Here is a 21,917-nt window from a genome sequence, read left to right as displayed (position 1 = left end):
GCAACAAAAATCCGCGAAATTTACGGCGTTTATTATACGCCACGCGCGACTTACATCCCTCGAATTACGGCCTTTGAAACAGAAGTACCGATAACGGTGGGAAGTGTAATTGCACGTGTTGCGTGATAAATGAAGTCACCCTGTTCGTGTTTTACGTACCAGACCAGACAAATCCTCATTAACAGGTCTGCGTAAATACTAGAATTAACCGCAGGTATATACCTTCGATTTTACTGAGCTATTTTCTAAGTTTATCCACCCCTCGAGACATCTCTCGAATACTTCTTCCTCGACCCTGTCACACAAGTCGCACCCCTCGTAAAGAATGATATCATCGTCACGAAATCTTTCTCGTTAGAAATCGTGCGGGTTCGTTAAGCGAACACTGGTGGACGAAAGAGAAATGCGAGCGTTCGCCGGGGCGATGGCAGGAAACGTCAGAGGATACGAAACGGCCGCGATATTCTCGCGTTAGAAGTTAAAACGCAGGAACTGGTATACCGCGTGGGTTGATAAAACAGTCGCCAAGCAGTCTAGCAATTCTCCCCAGCTGGCATGGTCCTCGTCTTGCCGCGGATCGTTCTCTCCACGCGCCCTTCGACTCGTCTGCCTTCCCACGGCCGTCTGTCAACTTTGTCTCTCGCTGTTTCACCCCGCCGGGCCGGGCTTCAACCCCTTCGCGCGCTCCGGGACGTGCACGCGCGCCAGTAAACAGCCGCGCGCCGACCGCCGCCCTTTTCGCCCCTGTTAATTACGCGTCGCTAATTGTGCGTTATCCACTGCATCGAACCGCGACCTTTTCAGTTCTCGCCTACCACTTTCACCCCCCTACTACCATCCTGCACCCGCTCTCTCCGTCGCTGATTACGATCGCGAATGTTGCCTCGAACGCGAGGTAATTGAAGCGAGCGACGGTCGAGATACGACTTCTTTAGAAAGTCCTCCTTCGCGCGTCTGGCTAATGTTGTTTATTAACACGTCGAGCCATGTAACAGGAGGTTCGAGCATTGTAGAAAACATTTCTGAGGTCTATCCGCTGGATAATCTGCACGGTGGACGTTTGAATGGAGAAGGAACGAGCACTCCCGGAAATTACAGCTGACGATAAAGCGGACCAGTGATGGGCAACCTGCGGCTCATCGACGTCCTCTCGAGGAAGCTAAACAATTATCGAGGGTGGAAAAGTTATATTTTAACTCCACTCATCCCTTGAATTCGTATGCGTCGTCATACGTGACATCAGAACGAACCTATCGATACTGTACGAGCAACAAAACAGAGACGAGTAGTAGTGGCAATAGCAAGGAAAAGGTTGCTCGTCGCTGAAGTAGTAAAAGGATCCACGCTTCCCCTTTCGCTCGCCTAAAGAAAAAAAAAGCAAGGATCCGTCTGATTTATTCCGCCACGATGTTTAGCCTGGAGAAAGCCGACGGTTTTTATCTCGCCCCAACGCGAGAACTGTACAGCTTTCATTCAAACATCGTGCTCGTCCTTCGCGCTTCCGCGGCGAGCGCGCGCGGTGCCCAGGCGATACGATCTCGATCTCGTCGCGCTCGAGGAACCGTGTGCCCCTTCTGGAGATCTTTCCCTCGAAATCTCTGCCCTCGCCCCGTCCCGAGAACAATGACTGCCCGTACGAGGTGGCGTCGCGGGTGCCTGCCATCCTCGTTTCTCATTTTCACGCTCCTCGAACTGGCTCCCACATCGCCACGGCTCCACCCTCCGTTTAGTTTTCGACGGGGTTGCGCGTGCACACCCCCGTGCCAGTATCTGGTGTCACGGATCCCTTCTTGGAAAAAGCCCCGATGGCTGGCAAAATTGTAATTGTTACACGCCCTTTTAACTACTTCCGGCGGTGCTGAATGAATTTTGTATTCAAGCTGGTTGATATTCATAGAAGTCGGGAATGTAAATGAGTGGAACGGGAACGGGGGCGGGTAAATGTAGAGTGTAAAGAAACGGACGGGGAATGTGAATAAATGAAACGACAATGTAGATGAAGAAACGATACGCGTTTCAATTTTCTTCAAGCTGTATGAGTGCGCGATACGTGGGACGTCGATCGATAAAAGTCGTGATTGCGGTGGCGTTGGATCAGCTTCATGATTGATCGCGAATTTCTCTACGAAGATGTAGCTCGAGACCATCGAAAACGGACGAACCAAATAAATTCGTGAAAGTAATAAAATTACGATCATCGAGTCGCGATCGCACCCTCCTGCAACCCCTCTCGTCGCGTCGCTCGGTTTTCATACCATTATTGGATTAATAAACGCCAACAGCAGAACGTCTGAGAGCGGCGAGTGGCAACCGGCAAATTGTTACCAGGCTCGGCGCTGCCAATTAAATCACGCGACAGCGCGATAAACAATCGGGCGGGGCGCGGACGCATCTAAATGCCGGCTGGAATCAGAACGAGCTGTTACGTTAATTGTTTTAACGGGCCTTCGCGTTGGATCGACGCGACGACTCGTCGGCCGCGGAGTGTGTGTTTCGCCGTTACGATCGAGCAGTTTAGTTAATTAGCCGAGGAATCCGCGCGATTTCCAAGCGGATGCAGGAAACGGCCATCACCGGGGCCTCGTGTGCGTGTCGCGCGGCGCATAGGTGTGCGATGTGGGACAGGAAGTTTCCCTTCTGGTTCGAATTCGTCGAACTCGACGCTGGTCGCCGTTGATACTCTCGCGGACGCAATTTTTTTTCTTTTCTTTCGCTATGCGGTTTTACGGGAAAGTCACGGTACGATGTGTGCGTAAGTAGGTATCGAGGGAAGGGGACTTTCTCTTAAAAGTGTCGTTTCGACGATTAGCGTTACGCAGTGGTCATAAATTCTCGTTTTAAAGCAACGTGTAATCAATTTCGCGTTGGTACATCGTGCCCTCTGATTTCTGATGCGCGAACGGTATCGATTAGGGGGATGATGGTAATTCGAGAAAGTAGCGATGTCAGGATGACAGTAATTTCCTTTCGCAGCAAGTAGAGGCCTAGATGCTGGTTATCAATATTTCATGGGATACTCTGGCAATGGCGCGTTTAAATTTCCAAGTCGGTGGATAGTTTCTTTCACGGTGACAGCTGAAATACGTCTTTCCAGCTTCCCATAAAACGTGGTCGAAGATTCGTTTGAGCATGGGGGCACATGTGGCGGCCAGATCCACGGAAGTACGAGCGTATGCGAAGAGTTTGACACGCATTCGAATGTGCTTTCTACTGTACGAGTTCAGCCGTACGCTAACTAAAAACATACCTCTGCCTCGATAAAGGGGAAGTCGCGTTCGATTCGATTTGTAAAACAGGGACGACCTTAACGTCTCCTTAACCCCTCCGTAGCAGACGTTAAAGTGTTTTACGAGCCACGGAATCATTCTAAAAGTAGAGAAACCGTTCCACCGTTTCAACTCTATCCCAGCTGACGTATAATACGTCCCTCGCGATTATATTTTCTCCTCGTACGTGCCGTTCGTTACTTCCCTCTTTCGTACGGTTTTCTTTCCCGTCGAGCTCCCGTTCATCTTTACAACGCTCGTTCGAAATCTCCGATGGATACCTCGTCCAAGTATCCGTTACAAGGGACGTTGATATATTCGTAGAGAGCGGTGTTCGCGCACGGGATCAGGCGTGCAACAAGATCGGACGTATCCATGCGAGCCAGCCAGAACGGATGGTACGACTCAATAAACCGCGCTCGGGACGAACCGTCTAATATCTCAGAGAAGCTGCTCGACGCGAAGTAAACAGAAATACCGTGGATAATCGGCAATTTTCCGATTCCCTCTCTCGTATATACACCCTGGAGGATAACCCTGCCAGTGGAAATCCTCGATTTTTGCCAACCGCTGTACCGTTAACGCTTTATCCAGCTGCGAGGCAATTTCTGCGCGAGCCGATCGCTGGACTCGGACGGGTCATCATCGCGGTGCGCTGAGCAGAACCTCGCGTGGAGAACAGAGGGTCGACGTCCACGGGGACGCACGCTCCGCGTTGCGTAAAGTCGAAACGCGCGATTGCTCGCCGCTGTCGCATTATCTGATTGCGCTGAATTCAGACCGCGTTCGTGTCCAGGAAGTGACGTCAGAGATCGAATACCAGCCGCGACGCTCGATCGGAATCGATGCTAGATCTCGTCTACTACAGAGACAGGATTTGCACGCGAGATTCGAGAAACAGTTTGAAAAAAAATCGCGAGAATTAGAGATCGCGCCACGAGGGGTTGTAATCGCTTCTTCTTTCGTCGATTGGGGTTCGCCTGGGTGTTATTACGATTCCCGCTGTTAGGATCGCAGCCGTGGCGGACGAGATGTATCTCGACGCCTGCGAGTCCCAATTGACAGGGTTTGATGATAGGCTGGAAGGAGCGTCGGCCCTCGAAACGTCGAGACGCGGATTAGACCATCTGCGGCCTGCAATTGGCCGCGGCTCGTCGAGCAAATAACAAGACGGTGAATAGCCGCGATTATTGCGCGTACGGAACACGTGTGCACGCGAACAAGTATCTCGTTTTAGCTGCTCGGTGCCATGTGCGATTCCATTCGCGCGGAATCACGACTCCAACCGACCCGCCTCGCGTTCCCGAAGAAGCGAGACGAATTCTCATATTCTTCCAGGCGAGATCCAGGAATTCCAATTTCACGGATCGGCCAGCGAGTGGCGAATTCTGCCCCACCGCGGGGCGGTTTCATTCATCGAAACGGGTTGCACACACGCTCGACGGATTCTCGTGGCGGGCACGAGGTCGCGTTTCAGCGTGGCTCCCCGCGTGGCATCCGGGCGGGCGCGTACGCCGCGCGGATACGTGATTCTCGCTCGCATCCCTCCGCGGAGCGAGCTGCGCGCGTGTACCGCGGCCCCGTTGATCGTTATCGTGATCAACGGCACGATCGTTTAGTTGCCCGTAAATTTCGCGGCGCTTCCCACGCGCGCGCGCCCCATACCGACCGCCACGAATGAATATTCCAGCCCCGGTCCACGGACGAACCCCGACCTACAGAGAGAAAGAGAAACAGAGAGAGGGAGAGAGCGAGTGAGTCGACCTACACTATGGGAGGCGCGGGTCGTCGTTCGTACGTGTCGCGTCGCAGGTTTACACGCGAGCCGCGAATACGTAACATCCGTTTTACCTGCGACCCACTCCGTGGCACCGTATATAGCGTACATCTGTCGATAGCCTCCGCTGCTTCTCTCGGCCCACCCACGCCACACCTTTCAACGGGCTCTCCCGTCTGCTGCGTAAATTACGTTGGCGATGGGGATCGTCCCCCCCAACCCCTTCACCCCCTGGATTTCCACGAGGATTGAACCGCGATAGTGGAGCCAGCGAGCGAAACGTTCCAAGGCGAAGAATTATCCCGGCGTGGCGATTACAGAGGTATACGGAACACCCTGTATGCGCACGCGAGGAATAGAAACGCACGAGACTGTACACGGTACGCGAGCGGAATATAAATGAGCCAGCATCCCGCGTGCACGACTCGTCAGAACCGCACGGCGTACGCGAACGTGCGCGTTATTTACGATCGAGCCTGGGCTAGGTCCGGATTAGATGACGGAGCTTCGTCGAGGAGATCGAGCGGGGCGCTAATTGATTCCGATCGATACCATCTCCGATCGCTGAGGTCCGCGCAGGCTGAACGACCGTCGTTGGAAACCCGCGGGCCGCTTCCTGCTACCGAAGAACGCGGCACACTGAGCACCGCGACTTTATGCCCTGCCGTTGCAGTTACTCGATTGCTGCGGTTGCGAAACGAACGGAGGGATTATTGTTTTACTATTCTTAGAGTTGCTCTGTCGGTCTGAACTCGACGAGACAGCGGAGGACACGCGGGGTTCAATGCACTCCGACGTTCGACGCGTTCGCGTCCCGTCGTCGGGAAACCAATGGAATCGCTTCGTAGATAGGAGATAGCGGTGGAATTTGGGCCGGTGAATCGAGAGCTCGCTCGATAGTGGAACTCGCGAGCCAAAGGACATCTTTATTGGAAACTCTGACGTAGCTTTCTCCTCCTCCCTTTCCATCTTCGTCGAGCAGGTCCCTTTAGGTCTCGTGAAAGCTTCCGTAAATTAATCGACGTCCGCGTGGCCAATTACTGGGTGATAAATTACGTAACGTGTCGCGGTGGGATCCTTTTGGCGGCTCCCGCGAGGAACATCGCCGGGGAAGCTCTGCAGTGGAGATACGGAGGTTGTTTCTTGGCCGTCGGAGGAACCTTCCAACCGGCATGTCTTGCTCTTGTTTGCCTGCATGCTCCACCAGAGAGGAGCGACGTGATTATCAATTAGCGGTAATTAATGCTGGATTCGAGCCACCGAATTGGTCGTGACATCGGCTTTCTGACATCTTCCCGACTCCGTTCAGAGACGCGTTAACTCAAGGCTTCGAGCAGAGAGTGCTGGCTCACTAATTGGCGATCCATAACGTTGTCGCCTGTTGGCGAACACCGCGAAAGGCACTCGGCTTTCGAACGCGAGGGACAGCAAAGGCCAAGTGTGAAGTACAATTCAGGGAAATGGCGTTCCCCCTGTGTCCTTTTAATTTTATCATCGCCACTTCTATTCTCGGAGCTGTTATTCGCGGCGAAATATCGCCGGGCAGAGATGAAATCTCACTTTCGCTGATCCGTCTAATCCCGCGCGCGTAGCCAACGTGAACTTTGTTCGAATTTATTCAACGGCGTTAGTCACGCGCAAGGCATGACCAAGCGAAACTCGGTGGATATTGGATTGAGATATTGTTCGTTAATCTCGCCGATAGTTGCGCAAGTCCCGCGTCGAAACGGGACAACGAGCCGCACGGGGAACGTTTCCCATTCGAGTCGCGTGCCGGTGACATCGAGAACAGAGTGGCACGTATCGAGAAATTTAATAAAAGCCAGTATTTTCCCCGGAAATAGGTCGGGTATAGAGGAATAGATCGCGACGCGAATACCACACGATCGTCGCGAAAAGGTCTTTCCTAAGCGTTTCCATCGAGCCCGTGGGAACCCGTTCGAACCGCATCGTAAATTCGCTCGCCGCTCGGTTATCCCCGTCCATATTCCTCCGCTTCCTGCCCTAAAACGACGGCCTTCCATTCTTCCGTGGCGCTCGATCGGAATCGCGCGCGCTTTTAAAGCGAGCCTGCAATACCTTCCGCCACCGGAGTTCGTCGTGGTTTACGCTCGAAAAACGAGTAAAACGAGTGGACAAACTGAATTCACTGCTGCGACTCTCAGCTAAAGCAGCAACTCTCCCGCTAAAGACGACACCGCGTTACAAACTATCCAATCGGGTAGGCGATCGTCTCGCTACAAAATTGCCAACGACCGCAGGTGTTCAACGTTCCTACGATATAATTCAATATCCGGTTGATTTTGCGTACGCGCAACGGATAACATCCATCATTCGAGGCTGCGGGTACCTCCCGTAATACGGAGGAACGAACGCACACTGTCCCTTCGTCCGGTAGACGCGGGAGGCGCAGAAGAAGCGAACGCTGATTTAAGCGTCCGGCACAATCGAGCGAACGAGACGCGGATAATTCAGGTGCTAACGACTATTTACGAGGCGGTCGATCGTTCGCGAGATGTCTGGCCACGAGGAGGAATGCGACGCGAGGGTTTGCCATAAAACCCCAACTATCCGATTATGGTTGCGCTCCGCTCGCTGCCCGTAGCCCGGTTAGGTCGCCTCCATTCTTTTTTACGTCTTTCATCTTTCGTTCCCGGGGCCGTGGCGGGAGACCAGCCCCGGCTCCTCTACTGGCGGCGGCTTCCATCGTTCGGTTACGAGTATCACGTCCGGTTCCCTTCGACTATTCGACAGAGTTATGCGGTGGCCGCAGTCGCGGCGACCACCGCGTCAGCCAACCGCCGTTCCTCCTGCCTCGTTTCGCGTGGTGCACGAACGGACTCGCGAAATTATTCGCGATAATTAGCGGCTACGTAATTCGCTACTCGTACCCGTGGCATTAAGCTGTTACGCAATCCGTTTCGCGCAGGAATTCCAGGGAGAACGATCCGGTTGTCGATCGTGCAATCTTCATGTGTGGCGCGGCTGGCCGCTGCTGGAACTTATTTCTCGTTTCGCCCACTTCTTTTGCATACCGCTTCTGGTGCTGTTATTTCGGGGGATCGTTAGGGATGATCGCTAGAGGAGAGCTTGGTTAAGCGCAGTTCGAACGCGATCTTCCTAGCAATTGATTTTCGAGGAATAAAGTATTGAGACGGTTTTCAGGGAAATTGTAAATCGCTGGCTGAAGCGATCATTGTACGTACATAGTCGATGTTACTTGACCGAAAGAATTAATTGAGAGGAGGAGAATGAAGTAGGGTTGCGTCGTGGCGCGATAGCAACGTCGTGCCGAGGCTTCGAGTTCGGGCACTCGACTGCACAAAAGACTTATCGACTTTTCCGTCCAATCAACGTCACAGGCAAAACTGTTCATTAACGTAAGACACGCCTCGCTTGTTACAGCAACGGACCACGCCATGATATGACACTCGATTGAGAGGAAGAGCGTGCAACCGAGCAGCAGCCACCATGAGGAAGTTACTGCAGTTTTTGGCGGTGCTATTGTTGGGTGTCAATGCCAGACGAACGGACGCGAACGCCCCTGCGGACGACGTTTACGGCGGTCAACGTCGCGGAGCCCTTCACAAGTCTAATTACAACAACGGGAACAACAATTACAATTCTCAATCGAACTCCCCCTATCTGCCGTATCAGCAGCCGAGGGAGAGGAAGCCGAACATCGTCCTGATTCTGACGGACGATCAGGATGTGGAACTCGGTTGGTCACCGCTTCGTTATTATACCGTTTTCTACCTTTACTCTAATCCTCGAAAAGTTCGTCTCGACGCAACAGCTGTACGAAAACAGGGCGTAGAATCGTATCAGGGACGGGAACGAGTCGCGGGAATAAAATTGAATCGAGCCGTTCTACGAAACACGCGATCCTCTCCTTCCCAAGAAAGGGAAGATCCCCCCCACCCTATCTATCTTTCAATCCGGAGCCCCGAGTGCTCTTTTTCGTAGGCTCCTTTCTGATCGTGTGTTGCGGTTGGTCCAATCCCTCAGGTTCGCTGAACTTCATGCCACGGACCCTAAGGCGAATAAGGGACGAGGGAGCCGAGCTGAGACACGCATACGTGACCACACCTATGTGTTGTCCGAGCAGGAGCTCCTTGCTAACCGGCCGTTACGTTCACAATCACGAGGTCTTCACGAACAACGACAACTGCAGCAGCCCTCAGTGGCAACGAGATCACGAGCCGCACTCGTTCGCCGCTTACCTGAGCAACGCGGGATATCGTACCGGTGAGTAGTACCACTCGAGCAACCTTTTGCTCCTCTGGTGTACGCGCCACCGTCTCCTCGGACGACGGCTAGAAAAAAGGGTCACGCGACCGGCTTCAGCTGTCGTACGCGTTTCTTCGGCTCGGGGGATGGCCCGATACGGTCTCGTTTTATCGAGCTCGTGGATAATTCAGACGATTTGTAGCTGTCCGCGGACGTTTAGTCGATAGAGATAACGGAAGTGTAATTTATCATCCGGGATACTCTCTCTGTAATAACGTCCAGACTATAGAAGTTTAATGCGCGTCGAGAATAGCCGTACGGCTATTCCTGAGCCGCGCCGGCGTGCAATTGCTGCGCGGTTGACTCCTGACATCGCGGAATCGGAGAATCTGGCCGGTTTCAATTGAAACGCGACTTCTACTCGCGAGTGTCGCTCGCGCGCAATTGGAGTCAAGTATGCTCGACGCGATGGAACCTCGTTGCATAAGCAATTACCGTGAGCAATTACCGCGGCGGAGGCGAAACTGCCGGCTCGGTACATCTGGGACTCCCTTCAATTGCGACGCGAGATCGAAAATCGTTTCGCGCGTTCTCGCTGCGAGAACGCGCGGAAAGCAACAGGCGACTCGTAATTGTGAAATCTCGACGAGCGTCACGCTGGATTATTTCTTGCTCCACGAGCGTAATTACTATCTTTTCCTGGAAGCACGAATAGAAACAGAGAGAGAGAGAGAGAGATGAAAACTATCTCTCTCTCTCCCTTGCTCTGTACACTCGAAAACATTTCGTTGCACGTTCGTCGAGACCGTCGAGGCCGACGTGGATCGCATCGAGAGCGGTGAATCGATCATCGGAGAACAATAATTCACGAACCGAGGACGGATTGAATGCAGATGAATCGGAATGGCGCATCGATTGTTTGCATTGTCCGCCGGTTACTGCGCCCGGATGTGCGCGTGGGCTCTCATTGACGGGCGTCGCGATGCTGCATCTCCGACCAACGAAAGGGGAGCCTCGATACAATTACCAATACGATCGAGAGCCAGGGCCAGAGAGTGGGCGGATTGGACTTTCGTCTGGATTTTTTTAAAAGCCACGCTCGATGATCGAGAACGACCGATTAGTAATTGCCAATTACCGAGCGAATCGACCCCGTCCGACGTTGCATCGTTGGCACCAGCTGACGATCCACCGCTCGATTCGAGCCAGAAAACGGGCCCTGCTGCGGAGGGAGCGTTCGCGAGACGTAGAGAGAGGTTCTGGTTGCTCTTTTTGCCGGATTTCACTGAAGGCGGTCAGGAGTTATCTGGCTCGAATCGCCGGTAAGGCTTCGGCGCCGCTTCTCCCGGCTCGAGGAGAGGGAGGAGGCTTCTCATCGGGTGCAGCTGTTTACGGACAACCCTTTTTGCACCGCTGAAAGCGATCCTCCGCGTGCTCGGGTGTCTCGAGATGAATCGATTTCGCGGCAACAATGAGATCTCAGGCGTCCGGCGACCAACCAGATAGATCGAACCGTGGAATTCGTGGCTGCGAGGCGTTCGCCCTTCATCTGTTTGTTACCATCTCCGACACCTGCTGGGGGACGCTATTCGGTTCGATGGAATCGGGTAAATCCTAATTGTAAAACAGTGGTGCGCGGGGATCGCGGTCGTTCGCGTGAAAACGAACATCTAGAATAGTCGACTGTGAATGCAGTTGAATCGGAGATAAATCGGAGAAACCGCAGCGGAGGTAGTGCGCCTGCGATTCGAAGAAAAAGTACCTTCCGCTGCTTTTAACCTCGACGCCGGCGGATTAAACTTTTACCTGGGTGGCTTATTTAAACGAGCGCTTATCTGAGAATCTAGAGGACTTGTGCATCTCGAGATTACACCAGGAATTAGTTCGCCCCTGCCTTTCCTGGACTCATTAGAAGAAATAATTACGACCGGCGTGTACTCGTTTTACGCAGTTGATGCTCGATTTAATAACCAATCTGTACAGATACCGTGGCGAGCGAAAGGCACGTGATAAGAGAGTGCCCCGGCTCCGAGAAACCACCGCCGTACCTGTTTCACCCGCTCGCCGTTTATTCGTCTCGCTCGTGTTTCTGAAACGATCCCGGCAATTCCTATTTTGAGAGACATGCAAATCACCTGGAACGTTTCACCCATTAAGATTGGAATACGTACGCCTTCCAAGCTTGTCGAACGTTAAGGAAACACTTTCCTTGTTTATTGCATCTACGTCGCGACGTACCTGGAGGTATACGCACGATGTTAATCCCGTGTAATTAATTGAGTCTTTTTATCGCTACTTTTTCCTTTCAACGAGAGTTCTCCGGCACCCTCGAGCAGCCCACGGGGAATCGGTATCGGAAACACGCGTCTTATAAAGGCAAGCGCGTATCGTGACCAGAGCCAACAGGATCTTATAATTTAGACCGAACGTTGGTTCGGTATCCGAGCCAACAGCGTGCATACGTCTCAGCGGAGGATTGTACCACGGAAAGCGAGCGATTCGAATTCCAATCGCGACCGGCTACGTCGTCGATCACCGCTGTGGTACACAAGAAAAGAGATCACGACCGGTAAAGGAACGCGGTAAGGGCGACAAAAATCTTCTCACGATCGTGACAGTTCGACCCTTCGACGGGTAGACAGGCTCCCGTTGGGAGAGCCCTTCGAGCTCGCCTTCCCTTTAACCACGATGAAAACGAGGACGTCTCCTCACTGCGCCCGTCCGCGTCTCCCCGTTGTTCCGTCGTTCGTGCCGTCTCTACACCAGCTACGCTTCTACGTACGACCATATTCGAGGAGGCAGGACGTTGCTCCCTGAAAGCGGCCAGGTTTCTTAGCCTTTAAGCCTCGTCCACATCCGGCACGGGGTTTGGCCTGGCTCCAAAAATTTCGCCACGCGTCAGAGTCGCCGCGGTGTCCACTTCCGTGTGCCGCGGTTTCGTCTCTTTTCGAACGGAGCCCCCGGTGCACGGTGCGTCGCGCATAGTACGCGTGCCCTCGCGACGAACACGCGCGTCAATTATTGCCAGCCTCCTTCGCCAAAGCTCGCTTCTTGCTACTTACGACTATATACACGGGACAATGGACGCGCTGTTCTCCGACGAAAGGCAAAAAGATGCCCTCCTCTTCCGCGGTATCTCGAGCGGTTTCGAGAAAAACGGTGATAATTAATCAATTTGCCCGTAGCAGAGAGCCGCGATACCCCCTTTACCCACCCAGACAGCCATCCATCTCCGACGGAATGAGTTCAAATTACACAGGCATCAAACAAACCTCGGCGCGCGCGATCCGGTTTGCTCTCGTGACTGGCCGGCTTCTGGGCTCGCTTTTTCCACCGCTCCTCTCGAAAATCGAGAACCTGTTATATTCGCATTATGCATTTTCGCGACTCGCGTCGCCTTTTTGCCCTGCGTCCGCCGTGACCAACGAAAAGGGGAGGAGCAGCGGTCTATAGATCTTCCAGGCGGGGGATAAAGGCTTCCTCTACGGAGGGTAGGAGATGATGGTTGCTCTCGCGAATAATTACGAGTCGCGGACCGCGACGGGCGAACCGATCGCCGTCGCAGGACGGCCGCCGCCAAGAGAAAGAGAACTGGTTTCGTTATCGTGCTCTGTTGTACGCGGTGAGCGTCCCTGACCAGAATACCGGGGCTGCCTGGCCGGGGCGACAAATTTTCTACGCTATCTTCGCAAGAGGATCTTGTCACGCGCGCATACGTTAGCCTGCGCCCTCACCTTTAGGCCGCGCTCGCGACCCCGTCGTGTCGTCTGACGGCCGTGAAACTAGACCAGAATTTGCCGATGCTAATTAGGTACGAGAAACTAGTACGCGATCGTTCCTCGGGTTGCTCACGAGCCAGACCAAGGCGTGCATCTTACCTGGCGATAATACGAGGGACAGGGTGTCCGCAGTTGGGACCGAGGGGTGCGCGTGGACCGTGAAAAGTGGGTGTATCGAGGGTCCGCGCCTCTGAGGTCGGATTTCGCGAGAGCATCGCGATCGTGAAACCCGCGCGACGACCTTCTCGCGTTGTTCCCTTCGCGCAATCGATTCCGCGTCTTTATTAAAGGCATTCCTGGTGACAGGAAGCGAGTCGTGCGGTAGGTGCAACAGCGTTGCCTCGACTTCGATGCTTACCACGCGAGAGTAAAAAACCGCGACAGCAATGCCGCGGATCGTATCGATCTCGCCGATCGAACGATAAACTCGATGCACGCGTCGATGCTTATAGCGCGGTCTATTTTTTTTAAAGAGCGGATGCAACCGCGACGCGTGGGTGGATTGAGAGAGGTTTAAGATCCCGCGAGGTAATCTGTCTCTTAAGACGGACGGTTGCAGCCGGGTTGTTAGATGAGTTAGGGTAAAGTATGGAGATAGAAGATGCGCCGTCGAGATTGCTTGGCTCGTCGGCTCGCGATCTCCGATGGCCTTGGCTGTCCTTGCGGCAGGGTGCAACGAACTTCATCTGAAAAGTGGCTTTCACCCCGCGCGGTAAAAAACCGCGGCATTCCATTTGAAGAAACGAAGCTGACCCTGAGATCTCCTCTTAATGCCTCCGCGTACAGAGCAATCCCCGTACGCGACATTCTTCTCCGAATTCGCGGACGTTCGGAGCGTCGAGGCCCCGGGCAAAACATGCCCCAGGTATTTTTAAACCGTCCCCAGAAGTAAATCAAACGTCAGAAGAGACGACGGGGCATTTCGAATACCGTTCGCCGAGCAATAAGATCGCTTGGTCGTCTTTTTCGAAACGAATCGTTATACCGTCGTCGGTCGAGAGCAACGTGAATGGTTTCGACAGCCTCTTTACCGCGGTGTTTTTTCACTTTACGACGCCCTTTGCAGCTCGTCGGGTATAATGATAAGGCCACACACGCGCCCAGAGCCGCGCCAGGTATAGAATAGATTCACCGTTGGATAACCAAAGGTCTCGAATCGGCGGCTCCAAGTGTCGAGAGTGAGAACGAGCGAGGGAAACATTCGGCGGTGCACCTTGCGCGAACCTGTTCACCGAACAATACCAGCCGGACGAAGCTGGACGGTGATCAAACAAACTGCATCCAGCGAAGACAGCCTGGGCGCGTTTCTCAACGCGCATCGCTAAAGTTGCTGTTCGAGGATCCTTCCGCGTGCGTACAGCACCGCGATCGAACACACTGCGGCGAAACGCATTTCAAAGCGAATCGAAAAATATACGAGCGACACGAAAAAAAAAAAAAATGACACGTCTGAGTATCGATAACGGAGACACGATAAGGCGTCAGGTTCTCCAACTAAAGACATAAGAAAAATTCTAAAACGCGTAATAAAAAACGCGTATTATGGAAAAAGTACAAAGTCAGCTTCCGAAGCGAACTGGTATTTTACCGGTAAACTCAACGAGTGTAATTTATGCTTCGCTCGGTAGTTGATATCTTAATAGAATATCGGATAGATCTTAATGGATCGCGCGGATACCAGTTCCACGGTGATCGACGTTCCGCAGATTTCTCAGCGCTCGCCAGGCAGATCTGCCTATGCAAATCGAACACGAAGCTACGACGGCCGTGTTATACTTATTAGCCGTCCGCGGGTACCTGGATCCCGCTCACGGATTCTCGGAAAGGATATCACGCGACCGTGCCGTGTGCTCTAGCCAGACTCTCTCGTTTGGCGTGCAATGAAACGCTCTCGCGGTACGCGAAAAAACTTGGTTTAACCGCGTCTAAACATACGGTTCGGGAAGTAACCTTTTAAAAAGAGTTTCATCAGCCGTCACGAGACGAGATGCAACAGCCTCGACAAATCGTATGGTTATTAAGTTTTTCCCGATGCCACGTCCCGCCCCCCGGTTAGAAACGATTTCCATCGCGTTTTTGCCCCCCACCAACGAATTTCTCTTCGCCAGAAGGGTGTATTTTCTAGCCGCGGAAACACTCTCGATAATTAGCGGTTCGCTCGCGGATCTCGCGTTTTACCACCGCGTGTTACTTGAGATCACGCGCGCTGCAGGTTCGAAAAACCGGTGAACCGTGAGCGGCTCGCTTTGCGGTATGCATAGAATGATTATTCGATAGTTTCGATGGCCTTTATCGCAATACGAATGCAGGCAAATGTTCTCTTCTATCGATAGGTACTTACAGAACGGAGAGAAGTTTGTGCTACGGTTAGAGAAAACGTATCCGCAAAGTCATGTAAATCGTACAACCGGTACGTCTTTTAAAGACCTCATAATTTATGAGAGATACGAGCGTATATTGTCCGCAGAATTTGTCGAAAATTTTTCCTGTCGCTTCTAAGAGTGCGTATCAGATTTTCGCGGAAAGTGGAACGAACCTCTTTTCGTGGCTGCTCTCAAGGATTTACTCGAGCGAGGGAATCGCGTGGGCCGTGCACGGGGGCGGACGCACCCCTTATCTGAAAGCCGTTTTCTACCGTATAATTTACGCGGGCTCGCATAGGTGTGCTTAAAACCCAATTTACCGATATCAGATTTTCGCACGGGAACGGGTGTGCAACGTGCGCTGGCAGGAAATGGCTACGCGAGAAATCCCTTCCGTTCAACGGAGATCTCTCGATGCGGTTCGAGAACGGTTATTACGAAACGTCGGGTAGATCGGCGGGGGCTTTCGCGAAATTAACGGGATGAGAGCGTAACGTTTCAGGTCGCAACACTCGGGGGGAACTAAAACCATTAAAGAAGCTGTACGTATCCGGGACAACGCCTCGTCTAATTTGCAAGCGAAACGGATATAGAAAGCTCGCGCGTGTTCAATTTTTCGTACAAGATTGCGCGTTGAAAATGCAGGATCCAGTCTGCGTAAGAAAATTCCTTGGTAAACGAAACGACGTTGCATACCCGCGTTCCAGAGGCGTGCTCGATTGGCCAGTGGTCGTATTTTCGAATCGACGTGCTCGAGGAACTCCTGGTCGACCCACCTACCCCCTTACGCGTCCAGGCCTAGACGGCGATAAAACAAATCCCCTTGTACGCTTGTAAGTTCGCACGGTTCCGGGATGTCGTATATGGGAATCGAATATGTTATTCCATGAATCTCGGATACGAGGCTCCATGAAACGCACGGACGGGGGGAGAAGCAGAGGAGGCATGGAGCCGCGATGACTTGAAGAGATGCTGGTAAACGATATATCGCGTTGTTCGACTCGCGTTCTCCGTCCGCTGTCTCATAATTCGCTGGTACCGTACACGTTCTCTAAGCGTGTTCGAATATTTCTAGAAGTCTGCGAGTATCGTTGCCTCGTAAACATCGCGTCCTCCCCTCGATCCCCGACGCTAATTCCAAATTGGACAGTTTCGACGTGACTATTTCAATTTGCGTCGAAAGTAACACGATCGCGCGACGGACAGGGTATCCCACGAAGGGTGTCCCGAGGGTCGAGGCGAAAGCACCGTGTTTAGACAACGATATCTCCGGCGCTATTCAATCCGTGCGCCCATGAACACGATCGTACGATCCTGGAGGGTAGATACAAGTGAAGATTCGCGCGGCGCAGCGCGAAAGTCGACTGGACCGTTCGCGAGGTACGCGTGAGCGAACAGTGCGCCGTTATCAGCCTGACCAGGTTGCTGTTCGTCGTTGACGCAGTCATTATTCTGCACGTTTGCCGGGATATCTCGCAGGATCGCGTCTGCATAGGCATGCATGCGATATAGCGTCGAAGAGGAAGAGGAGCATCAAGGGTGGATCGAGGGTGCCATAGATTACAGAGTATATTAGCGAATACAGGTGCGGATGGCAGTTGACTTGTAATATTATTAGACGAATATATGCCTCGAGTTCGCGAGGGAGCTTCTCGGATAGCCGTTCATTGAAATGCTAAACCGAGCCTCGTGCAGTGTAACTTCTCTAATCGTAGGAAGAGCTCATTCGCCGTAACTAATCCCTCGAATCGCGTGTCCCTGGTTGAAAGCAAGCAGGTGCCAATAAAGAGGGAGATTTATAGTCGAGAAGATTTCGTGGCAATGGAAACGCGCGATGGAATTCGCGGGAGTTTCCGCGCGAGGAATCAGGAACAACCCCTTCGTGGCCGATGGTTCCAACGGTGGAAGGTGGGTAGCTCAGGTTCGCGAAAGTGAGATTATCTAAATTTGAATCGCGTCATGCGGCAGAGCAGAGGAGGAGCATTGTTTCTGGCTGCGTGTTGCGTAGCTCGAGAGGACGCGCCGCCAGTTTTTCGAGTGCTCGTGTGGAACACGAAGGAAAGAGGAGCGAGGCTGAAGAGCGAAACGGAAGTGAGTGGGTACGAGAAAGCGAAAGAGAGAGGAGAGAAGGTCGAAGACGAGCCGGACTGACGCGGTGCACCCACACGCGCGCTGCGAGATACACGAGGGTCGCGCACACCGCGTGCACAAAAGGGCCCCCACGATGCAGGTGCAGCTCAGCGGATCGGTGCATTCATTGGGCTTTTGCGACCCTCTCTGCGCCGTCGTCAAAAGGCGAGCGACGCTGTCTACGATTGGGTGAAAACGAACGACACCTTAAGCCGCTGAAACGACCGCAGCCCGTTCGAACAAAAGATGCGCTTTCCTTCGCGCCTTCCACTTCTCTGGATTATACCAGAGATGAGGCGTAAAACCGTCGAGGAGGGCGAGACTATTTATACAGGAGGTTGAACTGGTCGATACTAAATTTAATAGAAATCGAGCGCGATTCTATGCAAAGTACCCATTTAGGTTCCAGGAAATATCAGAGAGAGAGAGAGAGAAAGAGAGACACGTAGGAGTCGTCGCGAGGAGATAATCGCCCTCGCGATGCAGGTGCAGCTTCGCCGCGGAGGCGTTCTTACCCTCGATAGCAGGACTTGTTAACGTTTGTTTGTGAATTGCGTTACGGATTTTTCAAGCCTCGACTTGCAACACTACGCACTCGTCTCGTTAAGAAGCGAACAATCAAGAACGGTCGAGGAAGACACGACGGGACGGGGATGTTTGCGATCCAACGGACGCACCCGCTGGTAATAAGATAAATCGGTCTCTATTATCTGCATAATCATGATAACTGCGTAATGACGGTATCAGCGCGACACGCAGATGTCATAAATGTTGTCGGAAACGTTTTTCTATGATTAATGCCTGACGTGAGCGGTGAGTATTAAGAACGACGTTCCACGTAGGAAAAGTGACGCGCGTGATGAATTAAGGGTGCCTAATTGTAGGTTAATGGGGTGATTTTCAATCGCGAGGAAGTTATTCCAGCGCAAGGATCAAAGTGGTTTTGAATTCTTCGAAGAACCCTCGATGATAATTCTGCAGATGCACCGATGGCGCTCGTATTTGTCGAAGGTCTGTACATGAAATCGAAGAGCAAATAGCCGCAGGGAGGAACATCCTGGCGGGTTTCAGGCTTCCTAGAATCACCGACGTAATGAATTTCAAGACTGGTTACTCGTATATACATTTATAGCGGGTACCATTTATAAACATGCGAACACTCCAGTCGATTTTTAGCAATCGTCGGAACCGAAGTGACTGTATTCCCGAGTGCGATAAACGAGAAAGAACGATTGAAATATTCAATAACTCACTCCTAAGAAATCACTATGATACACACGAAGATGTAAATCCTCCTGGCTCGTTTTATCTGTAATTTCATTATGAAATACGACCACCCCTGAAACAATGCAAGTACCAATTCCTTTTTACAGGCTCGTTAAAACGTTGGCTCGCACGAGGTGCATGCGATGCGCGTTTAAATCGTCCGTGTGACGTTTCGGAATCGTAGAAACGGCACGCGGGTCGACACGCGAACGATCGACGAGCCACCCCGCGCCGAAAAGGGGTTAATACCCGGGGTGCACGATACCAGGCGGCCGAAATAATTGTGAGAAGACCCATTAGCGATTTGGTTCATCGCGATGTACCCGAGTATAGCCAGCGTGGCGGCTTCGCCTTGCTAATTTCGTTGGTACCGTTCGTTAATTCGGCCACCCCGGACACGTACTGGGGCCGCCTTTCGTGACGGGAATCGGAAACGGTGACGACAATCTGGGCGCCGTGCAACGTACCCCGCGAGCTTCTTCCTATACGTACACACACCTGGATACTGTCACGGTGCAGCTTTAACCCGCTTCTATCAGATTTATGAACTGCGTCGCTTGCAACTAATCGGATTTTAACTGGAACGCTGAGGAACGCCAGCTTTTGTACAGTTTCATTGAGGATAGACGGGCGGTTCTTGTTCGTTGAACCCTTTCACCGACATTCGTGTCACCATTATTACTCGATCATGCTATCGAACCTCGAAGAAGTGCTGCTAAGTACCCAGGGTTTTGCAACTAACTCATCCGACGATGGCACGACTTCTAAGCGGCCTAGATAACAGCTGGCACGACCTACTTAGGCAATTCCCACGTTCGTCAAATAACTCGAGTAGCGATAGCACGACCTCGACGAACTCTCGCGATCTTCGAAAGACCGTGAGGATGAGCAATGACAAATTCGTACATCGTCATTTGACGCGATGGCCTTCGAATAGAGAGGAAGGTGACGCAAAAAAGTGGGTCGATTCGAGCACACTCCCGATGGCCTGCCATATTACCTGTTGCTTCTGAAACGCAGCCGCGCGTCGCGGTCAAAGAAAAAGCGTGCGCGGGTGGAAATGGAAAAATAATAGCGGACAGCCCTCGATCGGTGCCCGATCGTAAAAAGCCGGGGCGCAGTCGATCGGATAGGTCCGTCCGACAAAGCGGGACAAAAGGAGGAACCTGACGTGATATCCTGGCGCCAGTCGAGGCCTCGAGCTCTCGTCTCTGCCGACGAGCAAAACGACGTGGAAACGGTCTGCAGCGGTCGATGCAGCGGACACGCGGGATCCTGCTGGCAGGGATATGGGCCAGACGGAGCGACGAATTCGTGAAAAGGATATAATCGAGCCAGCGAAGCAGATCGAATCGGGAACGACGTCGAAGCTTGTTCGCTTTCGAGGGACGAAAGCTCGAGACAACGACGTTGACGTGTTTCGAGACGGGACGTCGTGACGAGAGACGATCGAGCCTGTGGGTTTTCAGAACGTTCTCTCCTTTACGCGAAAGGAGAAAGGAGCGGTTCGTAAATATAAAAGATCGGAGGACGAAGAGGGATACGATTGCGCATTGTCGAGGTACGATTGCATATTTTAGTAAGTCGTGGTCGATACGGCGACAGTGATTAAGTGGTATGACGGGGCAGCAATTAGACTCGTTACCAGCTGGCCGATCATTATTGGAGCAGAGGGTAGGGTGGCGCGCGGCGTTCCTCGTATGCACCGCATCGCGCGATAAGAATCTAATTGATATTTACGGCTGCCCCAGTGCTACCTGGTATTTTTAGGCTGGCGCTAAGTCAGCGCCATGTAAAGTGCACTCGAAGCGGAGCGTAGCAACGACCTCGCCGATGCACGTATCCTATCGAGCAACATACGAGAACTGGAAAAATCGACACGGCGAGATGGATATAAATACATCTGGTCAGTAAATCATCGCGCGGAGGCGCGCAATAAGTTCGGTTTAATTATAGCTGGTAAACGAAATCGCGATTCCTGATTGTTTGTACCATAGAGAACCTAAAATTATATACCGTCTTAACATGTTACTCGACGTCGGATTCAATCAGAATCGCGATCGAACGTTACGCGTGTCCAGTGACGTATGGGATGGGAGTGTAGCCCGTGTATAATTTAGCCATTAATCTTGAATTAAAGGCCATTATCGATCAATTACACAGCCATCATTTCCGGTCGGGCAAGAAACTTTTACATACACCATTACTGCGGCAAGATGATAGGTTGGCAACGAATGATTAATTCGATTATCGAAGAGGTAAGTATAGATGTCATCGTTCCTTAATGTATTCACCGCACGGTGCCTATTCGTCTCGAATTATCGATAATTAAAGCGCAATCCTCGAAGCAACCGACCAACACCAGCCTCTCTGTCCAGCGACATTTATGCAAATTCCACGGTCACGGATCGGCATGATTCTTTAAACCTGTTCCGTGAGAAACGTGCCTGGCTTTTAAAAAATGACGCGACAGTATCCTACCCGCGTCGGTCCAGTAAACTTTTTCAAACTACGCCGCTAATTAATCCGTGGCTACCTTTTTTTTTTTTCTGTCTACTCTCTACCTTCCGTCCGTGGCTGCTGGCTCGCGTCGAAGAAGAAACCAGGTCGAACATCCGCTGCGCGCTCCTTTTTCCACGGACGGACCGTCAGGAAACGTCAGCTCGCGTGATCTGCGGTCGACTCGCTTTTAAAACCACCTCTGTCACTTACGATCAGATTCATTCCTCCCCATCCGTCTACGCTGGTAGACTTTCGAACAAATTCTCTACGCGCTCGTCTCTTTCCTCGACTAATATCCAAGTCGTTACGTAGAGGATTGAAGCGGAGCGATCCAGCGGCACCAGTGAAAGGAATTAAATTTCACAAGCTTGCTAAACAGCCCCACAGCGTTAATCAAAGATCCTGATAAAACCCAGACAGAGCGAAGATCGCGGCGCGATGTCAGTGACCGTCTAGCGTTCGTCTGTTCGGCTCGAATCGTCGTCGAGACGGTAACCCGAGGTCGTCGTGTAGGACGCGCACGGAATTTTCGCTCCAAGCTACGTGCCCACCACCACCCGTGCCTGCCGGTTCCTGCAAGATTTACTGTTCTTTATATTTAGCG

General features: G+C 52.3%; 1 protein-coding gene across 2 annotated transcripts in view; it reads left to right on the top strand.

Moving 5' to 3' along the window:
- Sulf1 (Extracellular sulfatase Sulf1) overlaps positions 1–21,917 on the top strand; it is a 67,137-nt gene that overhangs the window by 28,118 nt on the left and 17,102 nt on the right. For both annotated transcript variants that reach the window (XM_076896118.1, XM_076896117.1), the window contains exons 2-3: positions 8,449–8,764; positions 9,052–9,291. In XM_076896118.1, the coding sequence (XP_076752233.1) occupies positions 8,515–8,764; positions 9,052–9,291 (490 nt within the window). In that variant the 5' untranslated portion in view covers positions 8,449–8,514. The remainder of the gene's footprint in view (positions 1–8,448; positions 8,765–9,051; positions 9,292–21,917) is intronic.

The sequence above is a fragment of the Xylocopa sonorina genome, chromosome 6 (assembly GCF_050948175.1).
Source record: "Xylocopa sonorina isolate GNS202 chromosome 6, iyXylSono1_principal, whole genome shotgun sequence".
Taxonomy (NCBI): Eukaryota; Metazoa; Arthropoda; class Insecta; order Hymenoptera; family Apidae; genus Xylocopa; species Xylocopa sonorina.
The sequence above is the reverse complement of the archived record's forward strand: the minus strand, read 5'-3'. Positions and strand labels throughout refer to the sequence as shown.